Consider the following 27858-nt stretch of genomic DNA (forward strand, 5'->3'; position numbering starts at 1 on the left):
TCGTGATAGTGTGGATGTATTTCTGTTGGCGTGACGGTGTCGTTTTTTTTCCGCCAGTTTATCACTGACCTTTGGTGTGGCGGACTTGTGTGGGTGTCAGATTTTTGTCGGATTTCGAGATGTGGGTCATAATAGCTGTGACGGAATTCTGCGGCTGCGACGGTGTGTTGGCGATCTTCTGCACGGCGGTAAGCAGCTTTTACCGACAATGTTGTAATGAACCCTTATGTGTTAATTCTTTGCGCTTGAAAATCCAGCCATTTGCACTTTTGAGCACTTACACACACACACACACACACACACTTATATATGGCTTTGAGAAACTGCCCATTATAAGCATTCTCCTAATATGTAAGACTACCGACACAAGTTCAGTGAATATTACCAATCTTTGTCCTCTAACACTTATCTACTTTGGTACTTGAACATGTGAAAAGCAGGATACTTGGCTACACTTCATATTTTGCACTTTGGTGCTTTTGTTTGTAGCTTAATATTGTTTAAATACTTTAAATTCTATCTTCTCTGTTATATTCTTTTTTATTGCACTTTGAATCCTTCTATTCTCATGAGCCAAGAGTTAGATATTTACAAAGAATGTAATACTCACATTCTAGTTCATTGTCCTGAAGGTACAAATGTTCCAGGGATCTGGGAATATAGAAGGCTTGCTTTAGTTTGTTGCTTGCAAGGTCAAGTTCCATTAGATTGGGAAGGTTAAACATGTTCCGAGGAACTTCCTTCAATTTATTGTTTGACATCCTAAAAGATGTAAGGTTAGGAAGATTGGTGAAATAGTCCTCTGGAATTTGAGAGATTGAGTTATTTTCTAGTGAGATGTACATGAGAGAGGCTGGTGGATTTTTTGGCATAGAATGTAATTTATTGTTGCACAGATTAAGTTGCATTAGACTTTTCATTTTGGAGAGAGCTTTTCCTTTAAATGCATCTTCTATCTCGTTGTTACAAAGATCTAGCATTGTCACATTTATTAAACTTTGAAGGTTGCTGGTTTGTACTTTCTTGATCTTATTAAAATTGAGAAGAAGCCTTTCAAGGCTGCTAGGAAGAAGAGATGGAAATTCCTCTAGATTGTTGTGGTCAAGAAAGAGGTGTGTTAGTTTTGTAAGCTTACTGAACACACCTTCATCAATCCTATTTGACTTTATTTTGTTGTGGCTAAGGTTAATTTCCTTCAGAGCTGTGGCATTGATGAAGGATGTTGCTGGTACTCCTTCAATTTCATTGAACTGCAGGTACAGCTGTTGAATATGTGCTGGGATTTTTGGAATGCTTTTCAATTTGCGATTGTCGCAATACATGGTTTGAGGAAGGGATGATGGACAGAAACACTCTCTAGCACAATCTGGATTTAGCAAAGGTATTGCATAGTCAAAATGTTGATTCTCATGAAATGTTGGAGGGTATTCTTCATCGGGTTCATATTCATCTTCATAGTCGTAGCGTGCATACTGACAAAAAACCTTAATTTCCAGCAGAAGTACTGTAATTGAAACCTGCACAAGGAATCCCATTTTGTAGGTTTTCTTCTGTTTCCTGTAAAGCATACATAAATACTTTGAATTAAATAGTAATGAATCATAAATGCATTATTTATTGAAATATTGTTATTACTAGCATCAGTAGAAATTACATTTTTGTATATTGTTTTTCGTTTAGAGGGAAACTGGTCATTCATCAGGGAACATTAACACCTTGGATTCACCTAAAGCTGAATTTAAAAGAGGGTGAAATAGACTATACTATACCAGCATTTAATGTTTAACTGTGTGTGTTCTATAATACTATAACTCGTGCCCCCGCCATGCACAATTAATTGATCAATAATTTTACTGCAGATGTTATAGTGACATTATCAATGATGTTACCAAAGATGTCGAGTGCTGTAATTTGTGGGGTAATTAGCAGTGCATGGCGAAGTTGCGAGTTATAGTTACGTTAAGATGCACTTTATAGTTTCTTGAAACAATTGAATTTCTCTGGGTTTGTGCCTAACTATAACATCTCTGTAACCTTTGTTTTTTGTTAGTTATTTGTTTTAGTTTTTTAAGTTAATTTCTAAGGTTTTTCATTCTATTTCCTAACTATAATGTCCCTGCAAGCTTTAGTTTTTTTCAGTGAATTTCTATGTTTTTTTTAACATAAAGTAATTTAAACTACTATATACATTAATCCAAATACTGCAGCGCATGGCCTATGGCGATGCGCATTGGAGGTTGACTGCAGAGCCTGGCCTGTGGCCCGGTCTTGCAGCCAATTCCTATAGCCACCAAACCCCATGCAGGAAAGCCCCAATAACCACCCAATCCTCTGCCGTGCACAGCTTTTGGAGAGAGGGAGAGGGAGAGAGATAGAGAGCTCTTTAGGGTTTGAAGAATGTCATACTTAGATTTGGATATTTCTGAACAAATTGAAAAAAATGTATTTGTCAATTAAAAAGAGTGAGATCACCTTTCAGTATGTACCATAAATACTTCTAGTTAAAAAGAAACTAGGGCAGGGAAATGACCACACACTCACCTAGACTGGAACCCTCAACCCGAGAGTCTGAGACCTTAACCACTAGGATAGAAGCGACTACTTACTGTGTTTGGACCAGGCTTACCTATGATATTCAACTCACAGATGGGAAAAATACTTCAATATTCTATTACTAGAAGTGTTTAACATTAAAAACACTTGAAAATAAACAGACATACTGCCATGAGATACTAGCATTTGAACTTTCAACCTACTGAGTGACAGTCCAAGAGCTTTACTATTAGGCCAGAAGTGTCCCTGGTCTGTTGTTCATCAAAACATAACTATACCATTTGAACCAAACATGTTGCCAGTGTGACACTTTGAAGTTATTGCTTGGAGGGACCATTGCAATAACAAACTGTCTCTCTTCCATTCCTTTATGGGATGAGGAGAAAGAGAGAGTGACAAGCCAACAGGTGGGAGCCTCAAGGCACCTGCGGTCCTAGCTAGCTCCCTCAAGCAGGGAGCTGCTAAGAATAGCAGCTCCCTGATTGCGGGAGCAATGTTTTCATCTGTTTCCCAGCACGCATGTATGCGTACAGGGAAATAGATGAAAGCTTTTCTTTCTGCGAGAAGGAGCTGTTTGGCATTATTCTTTCTGATCGCCCTGGACAGGTGTTGGTCCCATGGGCTAATACAAACTCTAGCAAGGGGGCCCTGTGTGCCCTCCTCCTTTTTCAGTACCCCCTGGACCTGGCCTACCTGGGGACTTTATTAAAACAAGCACGGTAGCCCATACTTATTTTTTCCTTTTTTTTATTTTTACCAGATCCGCAGTGAATCACAGTGAAAATTTAAAACAAAATGTTTTTTTGCCCCAGCGCCAGAGCTAAGGGGTCAGGGTGTCTCTTCCCTTGTCCCTTTTATTGTTTACCTTTTTTCTGGAACTCGGCTGAAGCAAAGTCCCAAGATGGCTGCACACACACTCACTCACAGACCCATTCAGTCACTCATGCTCCCACTCACAGACCCACTTAGACACTCATGCACCCACTCACAAATCCACTCAGACCTTCACTCACCCATCACAGACCCTCTCGGACATTCATGCACTCACAGACCCACTCAGAAACTCAAGCCGTGACTCAAAGATGCATTCAGAGACTCATGTACCCACTCACAGACCCACTCAGACTCACACACCTACTCACAGACCCACTTGAACACTCATGCACCCACTCACAGACCCACTCAGAGACTCACACACTCACTCACAGACCCACTTAGACACTCATGCACACACTCACAGACCCATTCAGACTTTCATACACACCCCCTCACTGACCCACTCACAGACCCACACAGACACTCACACAGCCATTCACAGAGTCACTCTCACACCTACTCTCACACCCAGAGACATCCTCTCACACCTACTCCCACACTCAGAGAGACAAGCTCAGAGACTCACACACTCACTCAGAACTGATTAGACACTCATGCACCCACTCACAGACGCACTCAGACATTTACACACCTATTCACAGACTCACTCAGGCTCTTGCACCCACTCACAGTCCCACTCAGAGACTTATGCACTCACTCACAAACCCACTCAGAAACTCATGAACTCACTCACACATGCACTCAGAGACTCATGTACCACCCACAAACCTACTCAAACACTCACACACCCACTCAGAGACCCATTTAGACACTCATGCACCCACTCACAAACCCACTCAAAGACTCATGCTCCCACTCACAGAACCACTCAGAGACTCACACACTTATTCACAGACCCACTCAGAGACTCAGGAACCCACTCACAGATCCAATCAGACACTCACGCACCCACTCACAGACCCACTCAGAGACTCACTAACAGACCCACTTAGACACTCATGCACCCACTCACAGATCCACTCAGACATTTCTGTAGCTGCTTACAGACCCACTCAGACTCTCACACATCCACTTACACACCAATTTACAGAGACACTGTCACACCCACTCACACACCCAGAGATACCCTCTCCCACCTACTCTCACACCCAGACACTCCCACACCCACTCTCACACCCACATAGACCCTGATACACAAAAACACTATCACACCCACTCTCACATAAGACACCCTCTCACACCTATTCTCAAACCCAGAGAGACAGGCTCAGAGACTTACACACTCACTCACAGACCCACTTAGACACTCAGGCACCCACTCACAGACCCACTCAGACATTCACACATATACTCAGAGACCCACTCAGGCTTACGCACCCACTCACAGACCCACTCAGAAACTCATGCACTCACTCACAGATACACTTAGAGATTCAAGTACCCACTCACAAACCTACTAAGATACTCACACACCCACTCACCAACCCTTTTAGACACTCATGCACCCACTCACAAACCCACTCAGAGACGCACGCACACACTTACAGACCCACTCAGAGGCTCATGCACCCACTCACAGACCCACTGAGAAACTTGCACACTCATTCACAGACCCACTCAGAGACTCAAATACCCACTCACAGGCCCACTCAGACACTCATGAACCCACTCACAGACCCACACCGACACTCACACACCTATTTACAGTGACACTCTCACCCCCACTTTCACACCCAGAGACACCCTCTCCCACCCGGACAGACACTCTTACACCCAAATATACTCTCTGACACCCAGACAGACACTCTCAAACCGACTCTCACACCCAGAGACACCCTCTCACACCTATTCTCACACCCAGAGAGACAGGCTCAGAGACTTACACACTCACTCACAGACCCACTTAGAGAATCATTCACCCACTCACAGACCACTTAGACCTACTCACAGACCCACTCAGGCTCATGCACCCACTCACAGACCCACTCAGAGACGTATGCACTCACTCACAGACCCACTTTGACACTCATGCACTCACTCACCGATGCACTTAGAGATTCATGTACTCACTCACAAACCTACTCAGACACTCACACACTCACTCACAGACCCACTTAGACACTCATGCAACCACTCACAAACCAACCCAGAGACTCACACATCTACTAACAGACCCACTCAGAGACTCACAGACACAATTATACGCTCACACTTATGAACAAACTCACTCAGAGGCTCATACTCCCACTCACGGACCCCCTCAGACATTCATGCACCCCCTCAAAGACCCACTCACAGACTCGCACAGACACTTACACACCCACTCACAGAGACACTCTCACACCCACAGAAATCCTCTCACACCCACTCTACCATCCAGACAGACACTCTCACACCCACTCCCACATCAAGAGGCACCCTTTCACACTAATTCTCACACCCAGAGAGAGAGGCCCTGCGGCCAACAATACACACATGGTCTTTGACCATGAACAACGCAGGATTGGGTGGTTATAGGGGGTTGGCTACAGGGCTTACGGCCAACCCACGCCGCACACGGCCAAAGTCCATGCACAGCAGTGGCTAAAGCTTTGACTTCACCACTGATTTGGATTTTTCGTAAACATTAAAAATAGTGGTTGAATCACCGCTGTAATGTATGACAAACCAATGTCAGCAGCATTACCTGAGCTTTTGTTTTTCTCATAGGTCAGCTGCAGCCCTCTAACATGTAAATAGCTTGTGGGGCCTGGTCAAATGAGGTACATGCCAATATTAAATTTTTCCATGTACCACTTTTAAATAATGGTTACTTACCATGAGATGGCAAGGCCCATTTAAGGGTTACTTATTTAATATTTAAAAGTAGGATTCTTCCCTGTCAAAAACGGTTATTTGAGAGGTTTGCCTGCACTTTTAAAAGCTGCCAAAGTCAGGCTGCACAGGCAGTCCTGAAGCCATGTTTCTTTTATCAGCCTAGTGGATGGCAAAACATGTGCTGTAGTCCCGAGTTAAAATCCATTAGCATTAGTCCACAAAAATGGGATGACCATGAAAAAAAGAGACTTTCTCACAATGGGATTGCCTCCATTTGCACGTTTTGCAAGCCTCTTTCAACTAACCTTTCTCCAGAGCTTAGTCAGTCATGGGAAAATGCACAAGACCTAAGTATTTTGGCTAAAGTTTGATCAGATCTCTGCAGTGGCTCACTAGGAGAGGTTCAGCATGTCTTCTGATCATTTAATATAGTGCTTCTTCTAGATGGTGCTTCAGTCTGACAGGTAAGTCTCCTTCTATGCTAGGGGGTGCACAAAGGAGAAATGAGACACAGACTACACGTCTAACTGATCAAACCAGATCTCTTGCTTGACTGGACCCCTACCAATTGAAAAGGAGTCCACTTCTTGAGTAGAGATTCCTCCAGCTCACAGTTCATCTATAGGGCTAAGATTCTCAAGTGGATGGAACACAATATTGAGTGGTATATACAAAGCAGACAGTCTTTTGCACTGGCCCTCAATCACATTCCAAAGCAGCAACTACCGTAAAAATGGCCAGTCTGAAAAACTTTGCAGCTTCATTGAACTCATGGGTTGTAAAAGAGCAGATGTGGGTGACACAAAAGGAAGACAAACCATAGGGCTGAAGTGGAGCTGTAATTCGTAGGGTGATGGAAGTCAGGAGGAAACAGCACAGGTCTATGCGTTGATGTGCTTGTGTCACTACTTGGTGGGCAACCTTTGGTTACCAACTCAAATACTAATGGGTCAACTGAGATTTCAATCTTTTCAGAATAGTTAACATGAGTACTATTTCTCTGAAGAATGGTAACATCTTGGTTAGAGTGATGTATGTAACCAGATGATTGTGGCACCATGCACCATATAGAAAGCAAAGAGGTTATGATTAAACATTTTTGGCTGTGCCAACTCAAATGCAGTTCCTTTGAGTATATGAAAGACCTCATACCAGGCAATGCACTTAGTATGCACTCCTAGTGTGCAAGCTGCTCTGCTTGTTGCTGCCATTAACATATGATGCTCCCACACTCCTTCTAGCTCTCAGAAGGACTCTCTATGACTGTTTGACACAACAGCCTTTTTATATGTGCTCATTGTTTGCTAATGGGTCATATAATATCTACTTGTCAAATCAGTTGCTGCTACTGGCATTGCAGCTGGAGCGGCAACAGACCTTAGTGAAATTAACATATTAGTATTATAATAACCGGAGGTCATCCCACTCTCTCTGTAGATTCCCCCTCCCCACCTCAAAGATTGGAAGGGGTATGTGCATGAAATTATTGTCAAACTCATTGTAGTACCTGCCAAACATAAACTAAGAAAGGTCCCCCTGATAATCAGGGATCAAGTCAAACAAATCTTGACTGAAATGATAAAGGAGGGAGTTATAGAGCCCGTGGAGGCTTTATATTGGATATCACATGTTGTCACTAAACAAAAGGCTGGTCAAGTGAGATTTTGTGTTGACCTGAGAAGTGTGAATCAAAATATTGTAACTGATAACGTTCCTTTACTCCGTATCAATAAATTGTTATTGTTGTTAATTGGTGGTAAGTTTTTTTTTAAAGTTAGATTTGAGAAATGTTTTTGTAATCAGATTTGGTTACACAAAACGTTCAAGAAAAATACAGCATTTGGTACCATTGAAGGCACACTTAATTTTACAAGGGTACCATTTCGGCAGCTCCTAAAGGTTAACGGATGATGTCACAGGTGTTCAAAGATTTGCCTAATATCATTTATTTCCAGGATGATATTCTGGTTTATGGAGCAACGGTGGAGCTGCACACTCAAGTGCAAAGAGAAATTTATTTTTTAACAGAGGAGATTAAATATTTGGAACATACTATCACGGATAAGGGGGTGGAACCTAAAAGAGATCTCCTTGAGGCCATTAAGTCACCTCTTTCTCCTCAGGACAGGGACCAATCAAGTTCAATCAAGGGTTAATTGAATGCTACTTAAAGTTCATGAAGAACTTTGCTGGTGAGATCGAGCAGTTAAAAATATTGTTAAGGCAATGATGTGCATTCAGATGACAGAATTGTTTTGATTTAGTAAAAAAATATGTTGATCAGGAATTTTTGTGTCATTTGATGTTAAGTTTTGATCTTTTTTGACAGTTCATTCTAAAGCCACAGGGATTTGTGCTGTTTTATTTCAGTTGCACAATACCGTGGAGGGAATGGTGGTGTTTGCTTCACAATCATCGACAGAACTCAATTATTCTGTAAACAAGCATGAAGAATTGGCCACAGCTTGGAGTGCTGAATATTTTTATTTGTATGTTGTGGGCTTTAAAATTCACCCTGACCACACACCCCTGGTGAAAGTTCTTGCACCTGGAGGTACGGGTAAAGGCTCAGTCAGATTTTTGAGGTTGGTTGCACGCTCACAAGAATTTCTGTATATTGTTGAATATAATCCTGGCTGGTGCAGTGCTCAAGCAGGTGGTCTCTCTCATCTTCCATTGGATTGGCAAGTTGTTGATGGAGAGGCAGTGCTAGCCAGAGAAAATGAAGGTCCTGTAGCTTGGCTGGAGGAGGTGGTTCGGTGTGGTGTGGGTGTTTTTACCAAGAATGAGTGGGTGTATGAAATGGAAACAGTTAGTGTGTTGAATGGTGGACAAGGGAGGACGTAGGAAGAGTAGTGTGGGTCCATGGGTCAGGCCTTTTGTCAAAATCTTGGACAAGTTACATTTGAATGGAAGACATGTTTTGATGACAGATGGGGTGACAGATATGTTCCCCATGAGAATCTGAGGAGGACTGAGGAGGAGAATTATACAGTTAGCCTACGAGGAGAATTGTGGTCAGTCTATGGTGAAGAAGAGAGTCAAAGAATATTTGTGGTGGCCATGGTTTGATGCACAAACCGCTCAATGGATGAAGTGGTGCACAGTATGCAAGGAGAGTGAGAAGAGACTTAAAGTGTTTCACAATTTTCTTGAGTCATGTTCAGGGGCCCGGACAAGCATGGCATAGTGTCTGTATGGACTTTCTGGGTCTACTAGCTGGGGTGGGTAGATGGTTAAGATTGTCTGGGGTTTGGGTAGATGTTTTTTAAAAGTTTGGTGGAAGTCAAGTTTCTGTGTGAAATTTCACAATTTCTGTTCTTTTAAGAGATTTTCAGGGTGGGTGGTTTCCCCAATATCCTGATAGCTGATAATGGAACTTAACTCACGTTGGAGGAAATGAAGACATTTTTGAGTGACTTTGGTATTAAGCATCATCACAGCCTTGTACAATCCTGAAGCCTATGGTATTGCTGAAAGGGCAAACCTCATGGTGGAAGAGGCTATCCAAATGGCAGTTCAGGGTGGCTCTAGTGTATGAACTGCTGGTAATGAGTCGGTATGGGCACATCTTTCTACTGTAAATAGTATGCTGCTAATTTCTCTGTTTGAGGTTATGAGAGGTCGTAAACTTAGAACCAAACTTGTACTAAGGGCCTGATTTAGAACCCGGCGGACAGGTTACTCTGGCACAACTGTGACGGATATTCCATCTGCCGAAATCTAAATCCCAAAGAACATAATGGGATTTAGATTTTGGCAGATGGGATATCCATCACGCTTGTGATGGAGTAACCCGTCCGCCGTTTTAAATCAGGCCCACAGCTGGCTGGAGGAATGTTGATGAATGTGATGTAAAGGTTGCATTTCTTGGCCTGCAGGTTTCAGTGACATGCACAATTGAAGTTGGTTATTGGACTCAAATTAAGTGTAGCCATGTGAGGAGTGGTCTCTTGAAGTTCAAAGGACCTTTTAAAGGCAAAGAGATGAATGAGTGGCGTGTGGTGTTGGGAAATGGAGACAAATGAAACAGACACAGAGTAGCTCTTAATCAAAAAGGAGGTGAGTGTGAAGTGAATAGTGAAGAAAGTGGTTGCAGTGGATTTATGTTGATGGGAGATGAGGAGTTGGGAGGTTGATCAAGGATTGGCTCTCAGTGGTGTGGGAGGGGAAAGAAGAGTGCCCAACGGTGGTGATTGTGTTGTAAAAGGAGTTATGTGGCCAGAGAATGAGGAGTGATTTTGGTTCGGGAAGGGTGATAGCAAAGTCCACCTACATATCTGGAGGATTATGTGCAAGTATAATTTGCTCTTCACTTACCATTGCTCTGTGGGATCCCCTGGAATTCCTATATTCTACCCTTCGCAAAGTTATATACAACTTTTTAGTATTATTGTTTCATTTTTTATCCTCTTTTCAAATGTAGTTTGTTTTAATGGTCAATGGGGGATATGTTGTGTCTTCAAGACATGCTTTGGAATCTTAACTATGAATCTTTAGTCGTGGATTCCTGAAGTGTGGGGTTCTACCAGTGGCAGTTATGAGTTATGGCTGGTACATGGATGTCTTGCTCAGACAAGTTAAGTAAAGAACTTCTTGACTGGAACCAAACCAGTTTGGTTTCAACTGTGTTTTGCAGCACTTTACAATTTCAAGTAGGTCTGCATAACAATGCAAACATCTACACAGAAGCCACAATACATGATATAGCAAATCATACATCTAAATACATCAAACACATCTATGCAGCACCAATCAGATATGAAAACATATGTTATTCAGCAGCATGGTCATGTACATATGACAAGCAGACAGCATCAACTGAGGCGGACCTGATGTCATCAGAGGGAGCAGATAGAGCCTTAACAAATATAACATGAACCAAAGAAAGAAAGCTGGAAAAAGGCAAATACTCGGAACACAACCTGGCACTTAGAGCACAGGCCAGTGCCTGATGAACAGGCAGACATCTATAGCAGAGACAGATAGATGGAGCACTGACACATGGTTGTAGCCCATAAATAGAACACTGACAGCACAAAGGCATACAGAATGAACACTGACATGGTGTTCAGAGAGATCCTTGCATTGAAGACAGATACATGGAGCACAGAGTGACACATAAATCTATACAGACATCCAGACAACAGAACTGTAGCACAGACTGGCACCTGAAGCAAAGATAGACATGTAGAGTACAGACAGATACACATGCAGGGCTCTGGCAGAAAACACAGGGACCTACAACTCGGAACACTTGAATTATTAAAGATAGCTAAGAGAAATGAGAGGCACAGCACAAACAAACAAATGGACACATGGGTCATTGAGCAAAGGGTGGACACTGTAAAAATAAACACACTGCAGTAGCACCCATTGTTAATCATTTGACTAATAATGACCAAGAGATGGCCCTGGTGGATGTGTGCACATCTGCTGAGGCCATGATTTATTGAATATGTTGAAATAATGTAAACCATTCCTGGGTGCTTGCTGTACATGCATGAGCATGAATGCCCATTTGAAGAAATCCATCTTGAAAGGTTAACAAAATGTTTTAGGATGGGTGGCCACCAACAGCTTGGCAGTTGGCAAAACATAAACAATTAAATGAATTGGTAGAGATGTGGGTGGAGGAGATTCCTTGCAGAGAGTGGCAGAGGAGCAATGGAGGAGCATGAATAGTAGTTAACAATGCTGATGGAGAGGGGCAGGGAAAGTAATAGACAAGCTGGAGTGGGTAGAGAAGCAACTCATTTTGCTCAGTGGGGAGAGTGAGAGGGAAGCAGCACACAGAGGGGAGAGAGCAAGCAAAACAAAACACATGCACTTCCAAGGAGATCTCAAAGTGAAAGAAAATAGCAGCTCCCTAATTGAAAGCAATGGGAGAATACAAGCAGAATAATCAGAACACTGTGAGACCGGAATTCTCCTAGGAGGAACACATGAATAGGAAGGAAATCAAGAGGACACAACTGAACTTCCAAAACCATCCAATCAGGAGCAAGTGGTGACCCAAAGCCCACTTTATCTATAACAGTAGGTTTGGCCAACAGACAGCTGTAGCTATCTGGATCTAAGACATAGAAAGTCACAGTGAACAGGACTTAACTGGACAGGATCTGTGAAGAAAGTATAAAAAGTCTCTTTCAGGAACGGTATTATAACTGATAATAAACAGGTTCTTTATAAATGTCACACTCACAGAAAATACATTATGGCATGTTGTATGGAGCCCTTTTGCACTGTTTAGCCCTTTTGATATTCTGTCTACGCTGCTGAAGCCCCTTGTGCACTCTGGTTGCTTGCTACTTGTCAGACAACATAGCAAACGTCTCTTGATACTTTTCAGTAAGTTCAGACATGTACTATCTGAGTGATTTAGTACACTCTTCCTTGAGCCTCTTTACTATCATCAGTTGATTTAGGGACTGTTAGTCCTTCACTTCCTTACCTCTCATTCTAATCAGTCACTATAAAAGGGATCCAAATCCCAAAGGCAACTCCATCTGTCTACTTCATCTCACAGAATGTTTGCAAGTATTGGGCTAGGTTTAGCCCATACCATCTAATCACAACATCCTTCATACACTCATCTATTATATTGTAATTCTCATGTATCTTTCCAATCACTTTAGTCTCTGAAAAAAGAACACAACCTACTGGAGTGGCTGCCATCGACATATCATTTAGATTTTGCACCTTTCCAACTGAGAAACCAGCCTAGAATGGCAGTGCCTGGGACCTACATATGTAACAACTCCCTTGGTACCTAGTGGAGGATTCCTTAGACTTGTAGTGGAAATCACTATTACCAAAACAAATCCTTTTTAGGTTTCGCCTGCACGCGTGCTTGCACGCGTGCTTGCAAAATCTTTTCTTAGTAAAAAAAACTTGAAAGGGGCTTGGATCCAGCCCCTTACTTACCTGAACTTACCATTGGCTTACTCCAACATTGCTCTGGTTTACCTGCTTCAGATTGGCCAGCACATCGTCTTCATATGACTTCCTGTCATCGACTTCTCCGCTCTTGCCGTGGAGTTGCCTGTGGACCTAGTTCTCCTTCCAGTCACTTCCTATTGGACTCTGGCCAGTGTCCTTCACTCTGGCTGCGAACCTGAAGGTACTTCTTTTTTCCTTCTTGCATACCATCTTCTTTCTTCTCTGATGTCTTCTTTCTTTGCTGCTCTCTACTCTGTCTTCTTTCTTCATTGCTGCCTTCTTTTTTCTTCTAGCGTGCCTTCTTCTTACTTTACCGATGTCTTCTTTCTTCAATGCCTTTTTCTCGGTCTTCTTTCTTTGTTGCCCTCCATCTTCTTTTTTCTTTCTGCGTACCGTCATCTGTCTTCGCTGTCTTCTTTACGGCATTATGTTTTCTGCCTTCTGGTCTCTGCACTCTTCTCTCATCTTCTGTTTTCTCACATCTTCTGCCGTCTTCTGTCTTCTACTATCTTCTTCTCTCTTCTCTTCTTCCCTTCTTCTGCTAATCTGACCTTCTGTTTTTCCATGGTGATCCGCTCCTTATTTAAATCACTTTCTCTTTATCTCTCCTGTCCCTGTTCTTCCGTCTTTCTCTTTCCCATTCATCCTGTCTACACCTTCATTTATCCTCTTTGTCCTGGTGTGCTAGCCTGTGTTTCTCCCTAACCATTTCCACCCACCATTTCTTAGCTTTCTGGGGTGCTAGCTCAAGTTTCAGGGTCTCAGCAAAAGCCATTCTACCTAAAGGAATGATCTTTGTAACAATAGACAATGGTACCCTAGAGATGGGTGGAGGGTACTGCTTTGGGGGACTCTAGGGGGAATCTAGGTGACATCTGCACTTGGAAACTCTGAAAGTTGTGTCCACAACACTCTCCTCTGGAGTATCTTCTACTGCTCCACCATGTTTTCTACAACATTTTTCTTTAGTGTAAGGGCCTCTTTCTTCCACTAGTCCATCATGAAATCTATAATGATCTACCCATCTTTGGACTTTAGAACCCTCCACACCATATCCTAATACATCTCCTTCAACGCATTGAGGAAATAATTTTGCAGAATGTCCTTTCCTGTTTGCAGCTTGAAGAAGCTGTACTTATTAACCTTTATTGGTATTTGTTGGTAATGGTATCTAGTGAACCTCACTGCTTGCCTCCAACTGTCAGAACATTTTCAAGAGTCCAAGGGTAGACAGGAGTAACAGTGTTTGAATCATGAAATTCAGAGCCCATTACAACTGGTATCCTTGGTCTTAACCTCAATATTGAGGCAGCAGCAGCTCCTCCGTTATGGTGGAGAAGCGTTGCACCCTCTGATGAGAGCCAGCAGAGGGAAATGTGAAAAATAAAATTATAATAAAACCATCTCATTATCATTTTATTTTTCTTACAACGCCAGAACCAGCTCAGTCAAGGGCAGGGCGAGGCCATGATGACTCCATGGTGAGGAGGAATAGTGTGCACATTAAGTGCAAATGTCAGTTTGGTTGTCTGTCCAAGGACGGCCAAACCAACGTGTGCACTTAGATCTACCCACCCGAGCTGTGCTGCACAGCTGCGTGGAGTAGAGGCACAGGCTCCCAGGCCCTGAGGAAGTGTTAAACCAGCCAGCTCTGGCCAAACACAGTGCTGCTCTCATGCTGGTAAATAACATTATCAGCATGAGAGCAGTGTCTTGGCGTCTGGGATCCTGTGCAGTGTATAAAGTCTGTGCAGTGTGTAAAGGCCCTTGGGGAATTGGGAGTCAGACTGAGATGGCGGCCAGCAGAGGCAAGTAAGTACTTTATTTGTTATCTACCCCTTGCCCCCGACATTCCCTCACCACCCACCTCACCACTTATCTTTGATAGCAGCCACCACTGTATTGAGGTCAAAACTGAGCGTTAAGAATACCCCTTTAGCACCAGCTCTCGGGGTAGCAAGGTCAGGAAGTTTAAGGAATTAATAATGAGGTAGGGTGGGGTCAAAAACTAAAACAAACCAACTGATAGAGGTTCATAACTCAATGTCCAGCCAGTGCTTAGTCTTTGAAACGGAAGTACTCTACCAAATCACACACAAAGTAATCCAGTACTTTCTATATCAGAAGGTAGCAAAATAGACTAACAAATTTAGACAAAACCGATGCTGTTCCCAGTGGGACATCTTCAAGATACCATGGGCCTCATTTACAAGAATCTGATGTAGCACCATCGATGCGTCAGATTTCTTGTGCTTCCAGCACATCCCCTAACAACATCATAGTTGCACTGTATTTACAAAACAGATCTCCATTTGTGCATGTTTTTACAGATGCGTCAGGAATTCTGACGCATCTGTTGGCGCTAAACTCACACGTTGCTGGAGTAGCATCTTTGGCCTGTTGCAATTCCAGCAATGTGAGAAGTCTCCCATAGGAAAAAGCTCTGTGTCAGTTTTACGCCTGCTCTGAGCAGGTGCTAATATTTTGATGCAGTGAAGTCGCAGAATGACCCAGTGAAATAGAAATTTCACTGCATCAGTTCTGTGTGGCATTTTCCATGGGAGCGCCTACCCTGCATACATTATACCTGGTGCAGGTATAATGTGATGCAGGGTTTTACAGACTGACCCATTAGGTCCTAGCACCACCGCTGCGTAAAAAAAAATGATGCAGCTGTGGTGCAAAGGGCTTGTAAATGAGGCCCTGTTATGCAAGAAACCCTTTTTCTAGGAGGAGGTGTTGGAAATTCTGTGAATCTTTTGGGAAGGGAGCACCAGTCCTTGTGATTAACCCATACCTATGGATAAGGGCTTTGGTCAACCTCTTCACCATTCTCCTGATTTCCACAGCACCTTGTTATTCATTTGATTGTCCAGAGCACAGGCAGCATCTGCATTCTTTGGTCATTGGTAGAGTGGCACAGCACAACCAGTGAAACCCACAGGATTGTGTCTTCATTCCAGCCCAACCAACTTGTATGCAAGTGCCGACTGTGGAGGTGGTGCAGAGCATTAGGTAAAAGAAGTCAGTATCAGTTTAGGAGGCTGCAAGGGACTGCCAGTGCTCCCAAAAAAACAGGTGCTCTCCCACATTTATATCAATGAGCCATCAAGTCTTGTGGTCTTTCTTCTAGCTCTTTGATACGTTTTGATGACTGGCTTCACAACAGAACTTGGGTAGAAATTAGTTCACCGTTATTCCCCGTTATGATGGGGGCACAGAGTTCAGTTACATCAGGTGAACCTTCCTGATCTCTTGGCCTCACCCTTATCGGACGATGCAGGTCCTGGGTGCTGTAACAGCTTTCGGCTCATCATGTCTTGGCTCCTTTCCAGCCCCTCTCCTCCTGAGCAGTGTCTTCTTTGTGCAAGGACATCTCCAATGACCTTCATGGACAGTTGATGAGCTCTCTTCCTTGGGATGAGATCTAAACAACTACGCCTGGTGACAGTCTTGGTTGAAGATCACTGGTTGCTGATCAGACCCTGGTGAGGAGAGTTAGCAGTAAGTAACCCACCTCTGTTTTCAGTGATGTGGATTCTTGGAGTTTCTAGATTCTGTTAGAGAAACGTTGGCAAACTTGCTGGAAGTTGTTGTCCCATGTTTATTCTAAAGCTGAAGGCAGTAGCTCTGTATTCAAACGATCAGCTCTACCCCTTTGCTTTCCTTAGTCTTCTAAGACTAGTTTAGCCAAGTTTTTTGTTGTAAGACGCTAAATGGAAGGTGCTGTGGAACTGGGAGTTTCCTGTCTAGACAGACCCATTGCAATGGCTCCGAGGCCAGTATGTTGATGCACATAAGAGCCGTGAAATGTATGTATCCTGTGCACAGACCATTCCCAGCTCACTCTGCCACCTCGTCTTCATCAAACAAATATCATTACCATTCTTCACCACAATATCACTTTCAAAAATAGTCCTAGAAAACTATACTCTCATCAGACTGTCATTCAGGTTTAACACCTTTAAATGAGGACAAGCATTGGCAAAGCCCATGGAGCTGACTTTTTTGAGGAAACAGATTTACCAGTACTTTTTGCAATGCCTTCTTGCTAAAACGTGGACCCTTTGGATTTATTAATGCTAAGTCTTATGTTTCAAGGACACCTTCTTCACTTCTCTAGCACCCTAACCAAATTATTGCAAGAAATCTTTCCATAGTTAGGATATTACTGTGCCTAGTGTTCTAGCTGATAAATCCATCTGTCCAGTGTAGGTCTCCTGACAGTCTTAACATCTTAGGACCTGATTAAAAGTCATTCAAACTAAATTTCCTCTATGGTATTCCGATCCACCTGATCAGGACTGGCTCAGTGTTCTAGCACCACTTTTACCAGGGCGTAGGAAAACTGAAACTGATTTTACTGGATTTTAATTTTAACAGGTAAAATTGCATGCAGGTTTGGCTGCTGCAGTAGGCAAGACTCGTCCCCTTCTTTTAGCAGATGGTAAATATGTTTGTTAGCCCCCTCGAAAAGGGAATACAGTCCGTGTCTGATTCACAAACTGCACTTTGTACTACGTTTTGTAGTTCTACAAAATGCTATTCACAAACTACGTGCACATTTACCTTTACTTATGTGTGCAGAGTTCTCCACCCGATTGTGGAGTCTGCACATGTAAGTATACATTTTAGTAGTAAATTGGGAAAGGCTGGAGGAAGTGAGTGGGAAAATATTTACTACGGAAGGGGATGGATGGGATTAGTAAGGAGTAAAAGGGGTTCAAGGATGGCCAGGGAGGGGTTTAGAGAGGGACTCCACTAACCCACACAAGAATTGCTTTACACAGCTGGTGAAGACTTGTAATTTACACTTTTGTAGTAAATTTTCACTTGGAGTTTGTTAGTACTGAAAAGTACTAAACTTACTTCAAAGTGTAAATTACTCAAAAGTGTAAGTTACCGTTTTGAATCAGGCTGTTTGTGTCTGCACTGTTATTCCACATTTCCACGGGGTTAATTTATAATAGGAATAATTATGTGTGGAGATATGGGTTGTAAATGGCAATTCCAGACACCTGGAATCTCAACACATATTTACTCGTAACTCGTAATCCTAACCTCACTGTCCTAATTCATTGCAATCTACACTCGATAGTCCCAAAAAGCAAACAGTGCTAATATGACACATAGGGGCATATTTATCCTCCGTTTGCGCCGGAATTGCGTCATTTTTTTTTAAGCAATTCCGACGCAAAACTAACTCCATATTTATACTTTGGCGTTAGACGCGTCTAGCGCCAAAGTCCATGGAGTTAGCGTCATTTTTTAGCGTGGACACCTACTTTGCGTTAATTATATGCAAGGTAGGCGTTCCCGTCTAAAAAATCGACTCCGAGGCATCTGCGTCGGATTTATACTCCCGGGCAAAATTCACGCTCGGGAGTGGGCGGGTCAAAAAAAATTACGTACGGCCGCTTTTGCGCCGTTTTTTAGCGCCTGCAAAAGGCAGGCCTTAAGGGACCTGTGGGCTCTGAAGGAGCCCAGAGGTGCCCTCCCATGCCCCCAGGGACACCCCCTGTCACCCTTGCCCACCCCAGGAGGACACCCAAGGCTGGAGGGACCCATCCCAGGGACACTAAGGTAAGTTCAGGTAAGTCATTTAAAAAAAAAAAAATTGTGGCATAGGGGGGCATGATTTGTGCCCCCCTACATGCCACTATGCTCCGAGGCCAGTATGTTGATGCACATAAGACATAGGTCCCCTGGGCATGGCCATTGGGCAAGGGGGCATGACTCCTGTCTTTGCTAAGACAGGAGTCATTTCTATGGGGGTTGGGAGTGAAAAAAAATGGCGCAAATCGGGTTGAGGCGAAAAAATTGCCTCAACCTGACTTGCCCCATTTCTTGATGCCCAAGCCCCATATCCCCCTACGCCGGCGCTGCCAGGTGTATGTCGTTTTTTTTAACGCACACCAGACGGCGCCGGCGGCTAACGCCGGCTAACGTCATTGATTAAATACGGCCCCCGCATGGCGCTTCAGAATGGCGTTAGCCGGCGCTAATTTTTTTGACGCAAAACTGTGTTAGCGCAGTTTTGCGTCAAAAAGTATAAATATGGGCCATAATATTTTATTCAACTTTTTTCGAGCATAAACTCTTCTGTTTTATAGAATACAATTTACATTTGTACTATTATAATAGGCTGATTTTACAAGTCAAGCAGTATGTGCCTTTACAATACCAAGGCTCTCATTCTGTGTGGCACTAAATACCAGTATGCAGTAAAAAAAGAGCTGTCACAAAAATCTATGTGTGTCCAACAAGTGATATCATTGTAGGTGTTTCCGGAGACATACTCTGCAGGGCTGTCAGTGAAAAATGGCCTGAAATTCAATATTCAAGAGAGAACATGAATACACAGACACTGATTTCCAGTGTTTTTCCCCTTTCCACGTGGACTAATCATAATAACATGATCATTTTGCATCCTGGAATTACCAGTCCCACAGTATCCGTAATGCCTGGTGCGAAATTACTCCATTGGAATTACCGATGCAGTTATGAGGGGAGGGACCCTCTGCCTTGTAGCACATTTCATGTGTCCACCCTCATGTAAATGTAATTGTCTATAACATATTCAGTGTTGGGACATCATTGTTTGACACCTCACTTATCATTTCTCAATTTCGGACGTGTTCATCACAATTTATGCTTCTCTGTACCACATTCAAGGTCCTGACATGCTCTTCCTTTTTAAAAAACAATAAATCAATTAATAATTTGCTAATCAATATTTCATAGTGTCAGCCTAACAGCATTCCTTTGTTCCCCAAGTCCAGTTGTCTAGGGATGTCTTGTGTCTTTCCAAGCATATAGAGTTTTCAGTTCCACGATCCAATTAAGACATGAAACCATAATGTGCCACCGCTGTAGTGTAAAGGGTTACGTTTCAGAAGCAAAACCATAAACTAAATGCCATTGATAGAATTAGCAAAATTTCAAAAAGAGATACAGAATCAACTACTTGGGACTCCTTATGTTTAGGTTCGACACTACAGTTGTGACAATAACGGGGCACCTTGAAAAAGCACAGTAGCAAAAAACGATTTTTCGCATAAATTGTACAAATACAATTAAATAATCTCTAACTTCAAATAAAGTGTACTTTCATTTTATAATAAACTGCACTAACATTCCAGGTAATTGAACAGTGAATTGCTGCAAAGCACTGCCTTTCTTTGGTCCTTATTACAAAAGTATTGTAATAGTTTGCAATCCACAAATGTGGACGAGAGAAGCATCTTGTTCAAGACATTGACACTTTCTGCAAGCAGATAATCTACGGGTAACTGAAGTCATCAATGGGTTGGTGATTTCCTACCTGATGGAATGAATGCTCCTCCGGTTGTCGAATGGCAGGCAGACAGATCTGTTAGATGAAATGCAGGTTTCCAAGAGCCATGGCTGAACTCTTCAAACGTCTGGGTGTGTCTAATCTTCAAGGCTGTGTCTGTCCTTTTGAGTCATTGCAAAACTTACCCTGAATCATAATTTGCTGCAAGAGAGTCTGAGGTTAGAGCAAAATTATGTGTTTTGTTATTATGCTAAAACGTCTGCGAACCAGCGAGCCTTCCTTTTCTCGTGCTCTCTGATCAAACTATTTGGATGACTTTGTTTCTCTTTATATTTTAAGCTCTGGGTCTGGCAAGTTATTCTTTTAACTTGGAAGGTTTACAAATAACTGTAAGGAAGTGGCTATGTTTTTGTACTTACGCCAGATCTACTCAAACCATCATACACCCTGACTTGTTCAAGTTGCGGATTGATGTTTCGTACAATTATCCCGACGACTGGTTCTTGTCTAACTTACAAGAGTTTTTGGATGGGTGCCCTTGTTCTTCTTGTCTATTACCAGATATTTTTTTTCATGCATCAGATTAAATATTGTATTTCCTAGCTGCCACGAGTGCGATATTTTACTGTTGAAGAATAGAGTTATGTTATAACCAACAGAACGGAATGCATGATTGGTGTTCTATGTGTTATTCTGTGTTGGCTTCGTTTCATATCAGACAGTAGTTATTGATTCGATAGCAAGTTGTGATCCAGGGTACCATGGTGTGATAGTGACAATATTTATTTTAATATGTTATTGTGATAGTTGCACAGTATAGTGTGTTCAATAAATGCACACAAATCTATGCCTTCTCTCTGCAACCCACAGCAGTCCAAGAGCACAACGTCGATTCTACCTTTTCATTGCCTTCCATATTCAGGGCTGGTTAACACTCCCGGCTTTTGGCTACGTACCAAAACCTTTTAGTTGATCAAGTTCCTGGAATTCTCCAATATTCCCAGAATGGATCATGGCCACCTTACCATGTGCTAGAGATTATGCTCATCCAAACTTCATAATTAGGGTCCTATAGACCAGAAAACCAACACCCAGCATCTGCTTATCTCAAAGTCAGGGTCACTTTTGATTCTCCCAAGTTCAACTACCTTCTTGCCTCAACTTTACTGGATTCACCTGCCTCTCGTCTCAGTTCACACACTGAATCCTGACAGTGATCGAGATACAGCTATCAACTCACTCAAGTTAAAATCAAATATTCTTAGCCCCTTTATTTATTTATATATTTCACGTACAGAGGGTGCATGTGTCTGAAAGGATTTGTAGCATTGTGCTGAACCTAAATCACATTTCTGTTTTCTGTGTCTCAACAAATATGATAATCATTGCTTAACAGCCAGGTTTTCAAGCCACCTTCTGAAAGTCAGATGATTATCATGGCTGCACACAATGAGTAGAAGAGAGTTTCAGAGTAATGTGGCCCATACCACAAAAGCGCTGCCACAAGTGTTGGTTTTCAAAAATGTCTACCATTCAAGAAGATTCTTGGCAGAGGAGAGCAATTGACTAGTATTTGCAAAGTGATTGTTAAAAATGGAACTTCTACAACACAAAGAGGGCTTTGGGTTTTATCAGTTGGCAAACTGTGAGCAGGCCAGGATGTGGGCCCTCTAGCTGGCCTGTGAGCTATTATGGCTGCTGCTTTATGTAGGTATTCTACTCAAGTAAGCATGCATTCTGGAAGGCCAGGGGATAGTCTCTTGCAGATATCAATCCCAGATAAGATTCATTCTGTCCCAGTGAATGAGATTGCTGCCTGGCACAGGATCCTCAGCTGATGATTGCTGTGTGCCACAGTATCATCAGTTGATGCTGATAGGCTTTACTCACTGTCCGATCTGAGATTGAAAAGAAATGTCAGAATTTGGGCACCGTAGTTCCAGGCTGAATCAGAATTTAGGAAACTGGTGTTTTACCTCTAGTCAGCAATCATTAGTCCACAGATTTTTGTCTATGCATATGAGATGTTCAGTTTCACTCTTGTTTATTTCATGATGTTCTTTTACATCTATTCATGGATGTGAAATGTCTCATTTTGATCGTTTTAGATATAGCAGGACTAGCTGCATCCATTGGTAGGTAAATGTGACTGACATCTACATATGTAAAGAAAACTGAGAGCCAAAGTGAGCAATAAGCACTGAAAAATCACTCACATGTATAATAAATAGGGAAGGGCTCAGTGAGGAGAAGTGAGGCTATGACACTTAAAGGGGTGGAGTGGGTACATTTTGAGGGCATCCATTGAAATCTGACACCTGATAGAGATAGAGCACATTTCTGAAGGCCAACAGCACTGACCCAGTACCCCACTATGCTCATAATTGGAAAGGGTCACACAAATAATTATCTTCCATTGATATCTGGAGTTGTTGTTTGATACACTTAAGAAATGGAAGGGTAGTACGACTGGTTTGTGATAGAGGAAAGTTAGCTGAATGATATAAGTCAGGAGGTATCATTTTGCGAAAAGGGATAATCATTGCTCTTACTAGGCCAAAACAGACAAACCCGCAATTGATTAGATGAGCTAAGAATGCGAATGTGGCATCTAAAATCTGCTTCATGGTATTGTCACAGATGAGCAAAGCCTAAGGGCCCATTATCTTTATTAAGGGTTAAGGTGTGCTTAGTGAAGCAAAATCAAAAAGGCATTGGGGGCTTCTTTGTGTATGAGGTTGATTTATCTGGAGTACGGTAGCAGATCCTGACCTATAAAAACTCCCAGTTGTTTTTGCCTTCAGATCTCCGGTTCTGGAACTTTGGAAAGAGTGAGTCCCCCGAAGGATTCTCACCAACTGTATGCTCTTGTTAAAATGTTTGAGCTGCTACTGACAGTGCCTTTTAAAATAAGATATGCTTCTGCGTCAAGCTGGACTATGGCTCTGAGCAGGTTGTGCATAACAAATGTGTGTGAACACTTGAAGAGGCTGGGAGATAGATTGGCTCTCTGATCCACATAGGATTTTGCACACAAGTAGTACTGTGATTCCCCATACAATCATTGGCAATACACCTCTGAAAACAACTGACAGGATGTTCCCACATGAGACATGGGAGGGACATAGACCTTTAGCTCTTCTCCACACAGAGAGGGTTTTTAAAGTTTGTAGGGAAACAACTAGACTTGAGTAGCCAAGCTTAGTTTAAAGAGATAGATCTGTCCCAGATTTCCTTCAAGCTGTTATTGTGATTCTTCCCAGAATGCTGTGTAGCGAGCTGAACAGCCAGTGTACTGCTCTTTAGAAGTGCCAGCGAGGGGTGGAGGAGTGATATGGCATTTCTGTAGTATATAGGGACATCCATCTTTGAAAGCAAACTCGCCACTTAAAATATGGATTTTGGTTTGAGTTAGGGATGATTGAACAGGGACTACATCTTAATCTTTTAATTGGGAAGTACACTCATGTCAGGCGCTGTAACATGTGTTTAGCACTTGTTGATCTATTCTCTGCATTTGACTGCGTCAGCCATCAGAAGCTGTGGTCCATTATGACTAGATCCATCTATTGTTCAGTTTCTTAGGGAACTGTATGCAGGGAGCTGGGCCAGAGTACGGTATGTTTTTAAGGGAGAATGCACCCAAACCTTTAGCATTGAGATGGGGTCAGGCTGGGCTGTGTTCTTGCACCCTTCTTGTTTACAATATATATTAAAATTGTGGAAAGGTTTCTAGCAAATAAATGCAGAGATCTTCTCCAAATTGGTCATCGCCTGATCTCAGCTCCCCCTCTGTGCTGACCACGCTGTGCTCATGGCCATACCCACTGGGTCTGCAGCTCTTGCTGGATAATATTGTCACTTTCATGCAAGATTTAAAACTATTACTTAATCAAAGTAAAATATTTATTATGAAGTGTGGGGAAAGGTTTGCAAAGTGCTGCGACCTATCAATAGGCGACACCAACATCTGCTCTACTGCAACCTTCTTGTACATGGGGATTCTGTTTGATAAGGAGGGTACATGGCTACAAGCCATCAACATGACAAAGATCCAGCTCATGAAATCTCTGACAGCCCTGTGGAATTTTTTTAGAAAGTTGGGTAGGAAGCTCCCTAAAGCGGCAATGCTATGGCTAAATGCTTGCCCACTGCCCTATACGAGGTGGGAGTGTGGAGGCATATTAATTGTCAAACCCTACAACTGGTGGAAAACATCTTTTTAAGGCACCTCCTCTCAGTTCCCAAGAGCAGCTCCACCGTTATCTGCCTTCCTGAATTGGGGATATCATTTATAACAGACACAGTTAGGATGCAGCAAATTTTACTTTAGCATAATATTCAGACATGAGAGCACCCCAAGCTTAATCGTGACTTTATCGGGGACTGTCTCAAATCCCCCCTTGCCCTTAAAATCCCTTAATTCGAATACCTTAAAAACCTTTCCAGGAATCTTGGGCATTCAGAATTTTTTGATCAGCCTGACTCCCTGGTGCGCATCAGTCGAAGGGAAATAAAGGTGGAATGTATGTCACTTTTTGAAGACCTAAGGTTGCCCACAGAGCTGCTGAAGCCTAGCATACTTAAAAACAGAAAGATGTTGGTTATGCTTAATATTCAACCTTACCTAGAATTTACACACAATAGACACAGGTTCATGCTAACTCATTTCAGAATGGGCATATTTCATCACCTCACTAGTTTACCCAATGCGAATGACTGATCTTCACCTTTAGTGAATTGTCCCTTTAACAATGTATCAACCCAAAGCACTATACAAAATATTATTTTTTGGTAAATTTTATAAAGACCAGAGGAGGCGTTTAATTATTCCACTGTTAAAGGTCTACAGTTTTGTACAATGTTGGCCTGCATATTTGTTTTTACAAACTTTACCTTCTCTTCTTATCTGTAATGTTATGTCAATTTTTTTTATGGGTTGTGATTAATCGCAGGAAGATGTTTAAAGCTTGCAACTCTGTTCAGGATGAGCAGTATTACTCTCTTATCTGCAACTATTATTAGCATGTGAAGTCTGCAATGTATTTTATGTATATGTGGTTTTAGGATTTTATTTATGTATGTTTTTTTTGGTCCTCATTCACCTTAGGCTCCAGGTCTTCTCCGCGCTGATTTATTTTACACCCTCTCATTCTGAATTCAGACCTTTACCAAAGGGGCCATTCCTCTCTCTCAGAAATATGGGGGGAAGGGAAATGAAACTCCCACACAGCTTCAAGAGTGGGGAAAATATATAATCATTGGACAAATCATCGACCATGTACCTATGCTCTGTTCCTTCTTAACCATTCAACAAAGGGCAACCAACATTTCTTAGCTCTTGTGATCCCTCTTGACATACCCTTTCTTGACACTTACACCAGCTCATCCAACCAGACTGCATATGAAGGGGGTGTGTTGCATACCCATTTCTTACATAACTCTCTCCTAGCCAAGAGCATGGCGTAGAATAGCAACTTCTGCACATTATTCTTCACTACTCCTCCTCCATCCAAAACTACAAAAATTACTAGGGAGAGACTTGTATTGACACTCACCCGATAACTTCCGAAATCATTTCCTTTACTCCCCCCCCCAAAAAAAAAGTGTACTATGGGCATTCCATGAACATATGTACGTCCGTAGCTTTTGCTAGGCCACACTTTCCACATTTGACCTCTTCTCCTTCCCTCATTTATGACAATTTATAGGGAGACATATAAGAACAGATGATTTCTTCTATAAGTGGCTGCTTTAACCACCGCTTATAAAACATGCATAGAAATTTGCCATATTTCTTGCAATTGTACACCCAGCATACTACTCCCCCACAAGTCCTCTGCCAGTCTGAATTCTCCATCTGCCAACTCCATAATTTCCCAATACCATGTATCCACTTCTTTTTTGGGGGGTAATCCCTTCATTATCTTCTCCTCCAACTGGTTCTTCTGACCAATAATCTTTTGACTCTTCTGTGTCCACCCGTTAATCTGTATATACTTTAATCTGGACACTTCCCCCCGTCTCCGCAGAGATTTCATCCCACGGGAGTAACCTGCCTTCTTTAAAGAGACCCCCCATTAGCTACATCCTGCATTCTTAATTGGACTGGCTAATATATCCTCAAGACCCTCTGGTGTACCTGGAGAGACCCAAATGGGTGCACAGTAGCTTTAATATTCTCCCTTAATTGTTATCCGCATACTGTACCAAGTCTTTGCCATATCTTGCATCACTTTTCATCTTATTTTCTTGAAATACTTGGGATCACCATAGTTAAACAAAAAGTGATTCGCTGCCCCCTTCACACCACTTAACATAGCTTTAAACATACAGCCAAGGTCTGTCAAGTGAGGCGAGGAAAAATGCATCCTTGCATTCTTAAGCTGGAAGGCCCAAGCATAATACTGACTAACAGGCAATGCAAGGCCCCCCCTTCTCCCTTCTTCTACGCAGCTTCTTCCATGTTAATCTAACTCTTTTCTGCACCCATATACATGAGTTAATATCCTGCTGGATTTTAGCTAGTATCTTCCCGTCCATTTGCAGAGGAATTGTGTTAAACAAATAACTAACCTTGGGCAAAATCACCATTTTAATCAGACTGACCCTTCCAAGAAGTGACAATGGTAGGTGTAACCACCCTGCATCAGAATATTACATTCTAACCACACTTTTTTTAAGTTGACTGTTGATATCAGCTTAATGTCTTGTACAATCTTTAAGCCCAAATATGTAATTTCAGTTTTTATTAGCAAACTTTCCCTCTTCTTATTCCACACCATAATCTCTGTTTTCTCTGGATTAACCTAAGAGCCCGACACCTTCCCAAAATCAGCAGAGATCTCCGAAACTACCCGTAAAGTTCTTTATAGGTCCAAAGTATAAATCATCAAATCATCTGCGTACAGTGAGACCTTTTTCTCCTGTCCATAGCATAGAAACAGAGAGATTCTTTGGTCCTGTCTTAATCTCCTAGCAAAGGGCTCAATATATAGGTTAAACAATAGTGGAGATAGTGGGTAACCCTGCCTCGTACCTCTAGTTATTTCAAAAGAAGGTGTTAGCCTCCCATTAACCAGTACCCTAGCTGAAGGAGCCTGATAGAGAAGACCCACCATCCTACAGAAGGTGTCACCAAATCCATAATCACTTAGAATAGAAAGTAGATAAAACCAGTTAACTCTATCAAATGCCTTCATGGCATCCAGTGTGTTTATAGCGAGAGGAAGGCCGTAAATTGAAATCCTTTTTGATCTTCATGCAAGAGTCCAGCCACTACGCCATTTGTTATGTCTGCAAGCACTTTAGCAAACAGCTTATAATCGCTTTTCAAAAGAGAAATCAGACTATAAGATTCATATCTTGTCAGATTTTTGCTTGGTTTTAAAACCAAAGTTATTACTGCATCG

General features: G+C 42.3%; 1 protein-coding gene across 2 annotated transcripts in view; it reads right to left on the reverse strand.

The window, feature by feature from the left end:
- Nucleotides 1-27858, reverse strand: part of OMD (osteomodulin) — a 56666-nt gene that overhangs the window by 15668 nt on the left and 13140 nt on the right. Inside the window, exons 1-2 of one of the 2 annotated variants that reach the window (XM_069206676.1) lie at nt 20474-20811; nt 611-1557 (exon numbers count right to left, since the gene is read on the reverse strand). In XM_069206676.1, the coding sequence (XP_069062777.1) occupies nt 611-1535 (925 nt within the window). In that variant the 5' untranslated portion in view covers nt 1536-1557; nt 20474-20811. Of the gene's footprint in view, nt 1-610; nt 1558-20473; nt 20812-27858 lie in introns of those variants that run through there. The other variant, XM_069206677.1, reaches the window with a different exon arrangement.

Source organism: Pleurodeles waltl, chromosome 9 (genome assembly GCF_031143425.1).
Source record: "Pleurodeles waltl isolate 20211129_DDA chromosome 9, aPleWal1.hap1.20221129, whole genome shotgun sequence".
Lineage (NCBI taxonomy): Eukaryota > Metazoa > Chordata > Amphibia > Caudata > Salamandridae > Pleurodeles > Pleurodeles waltl.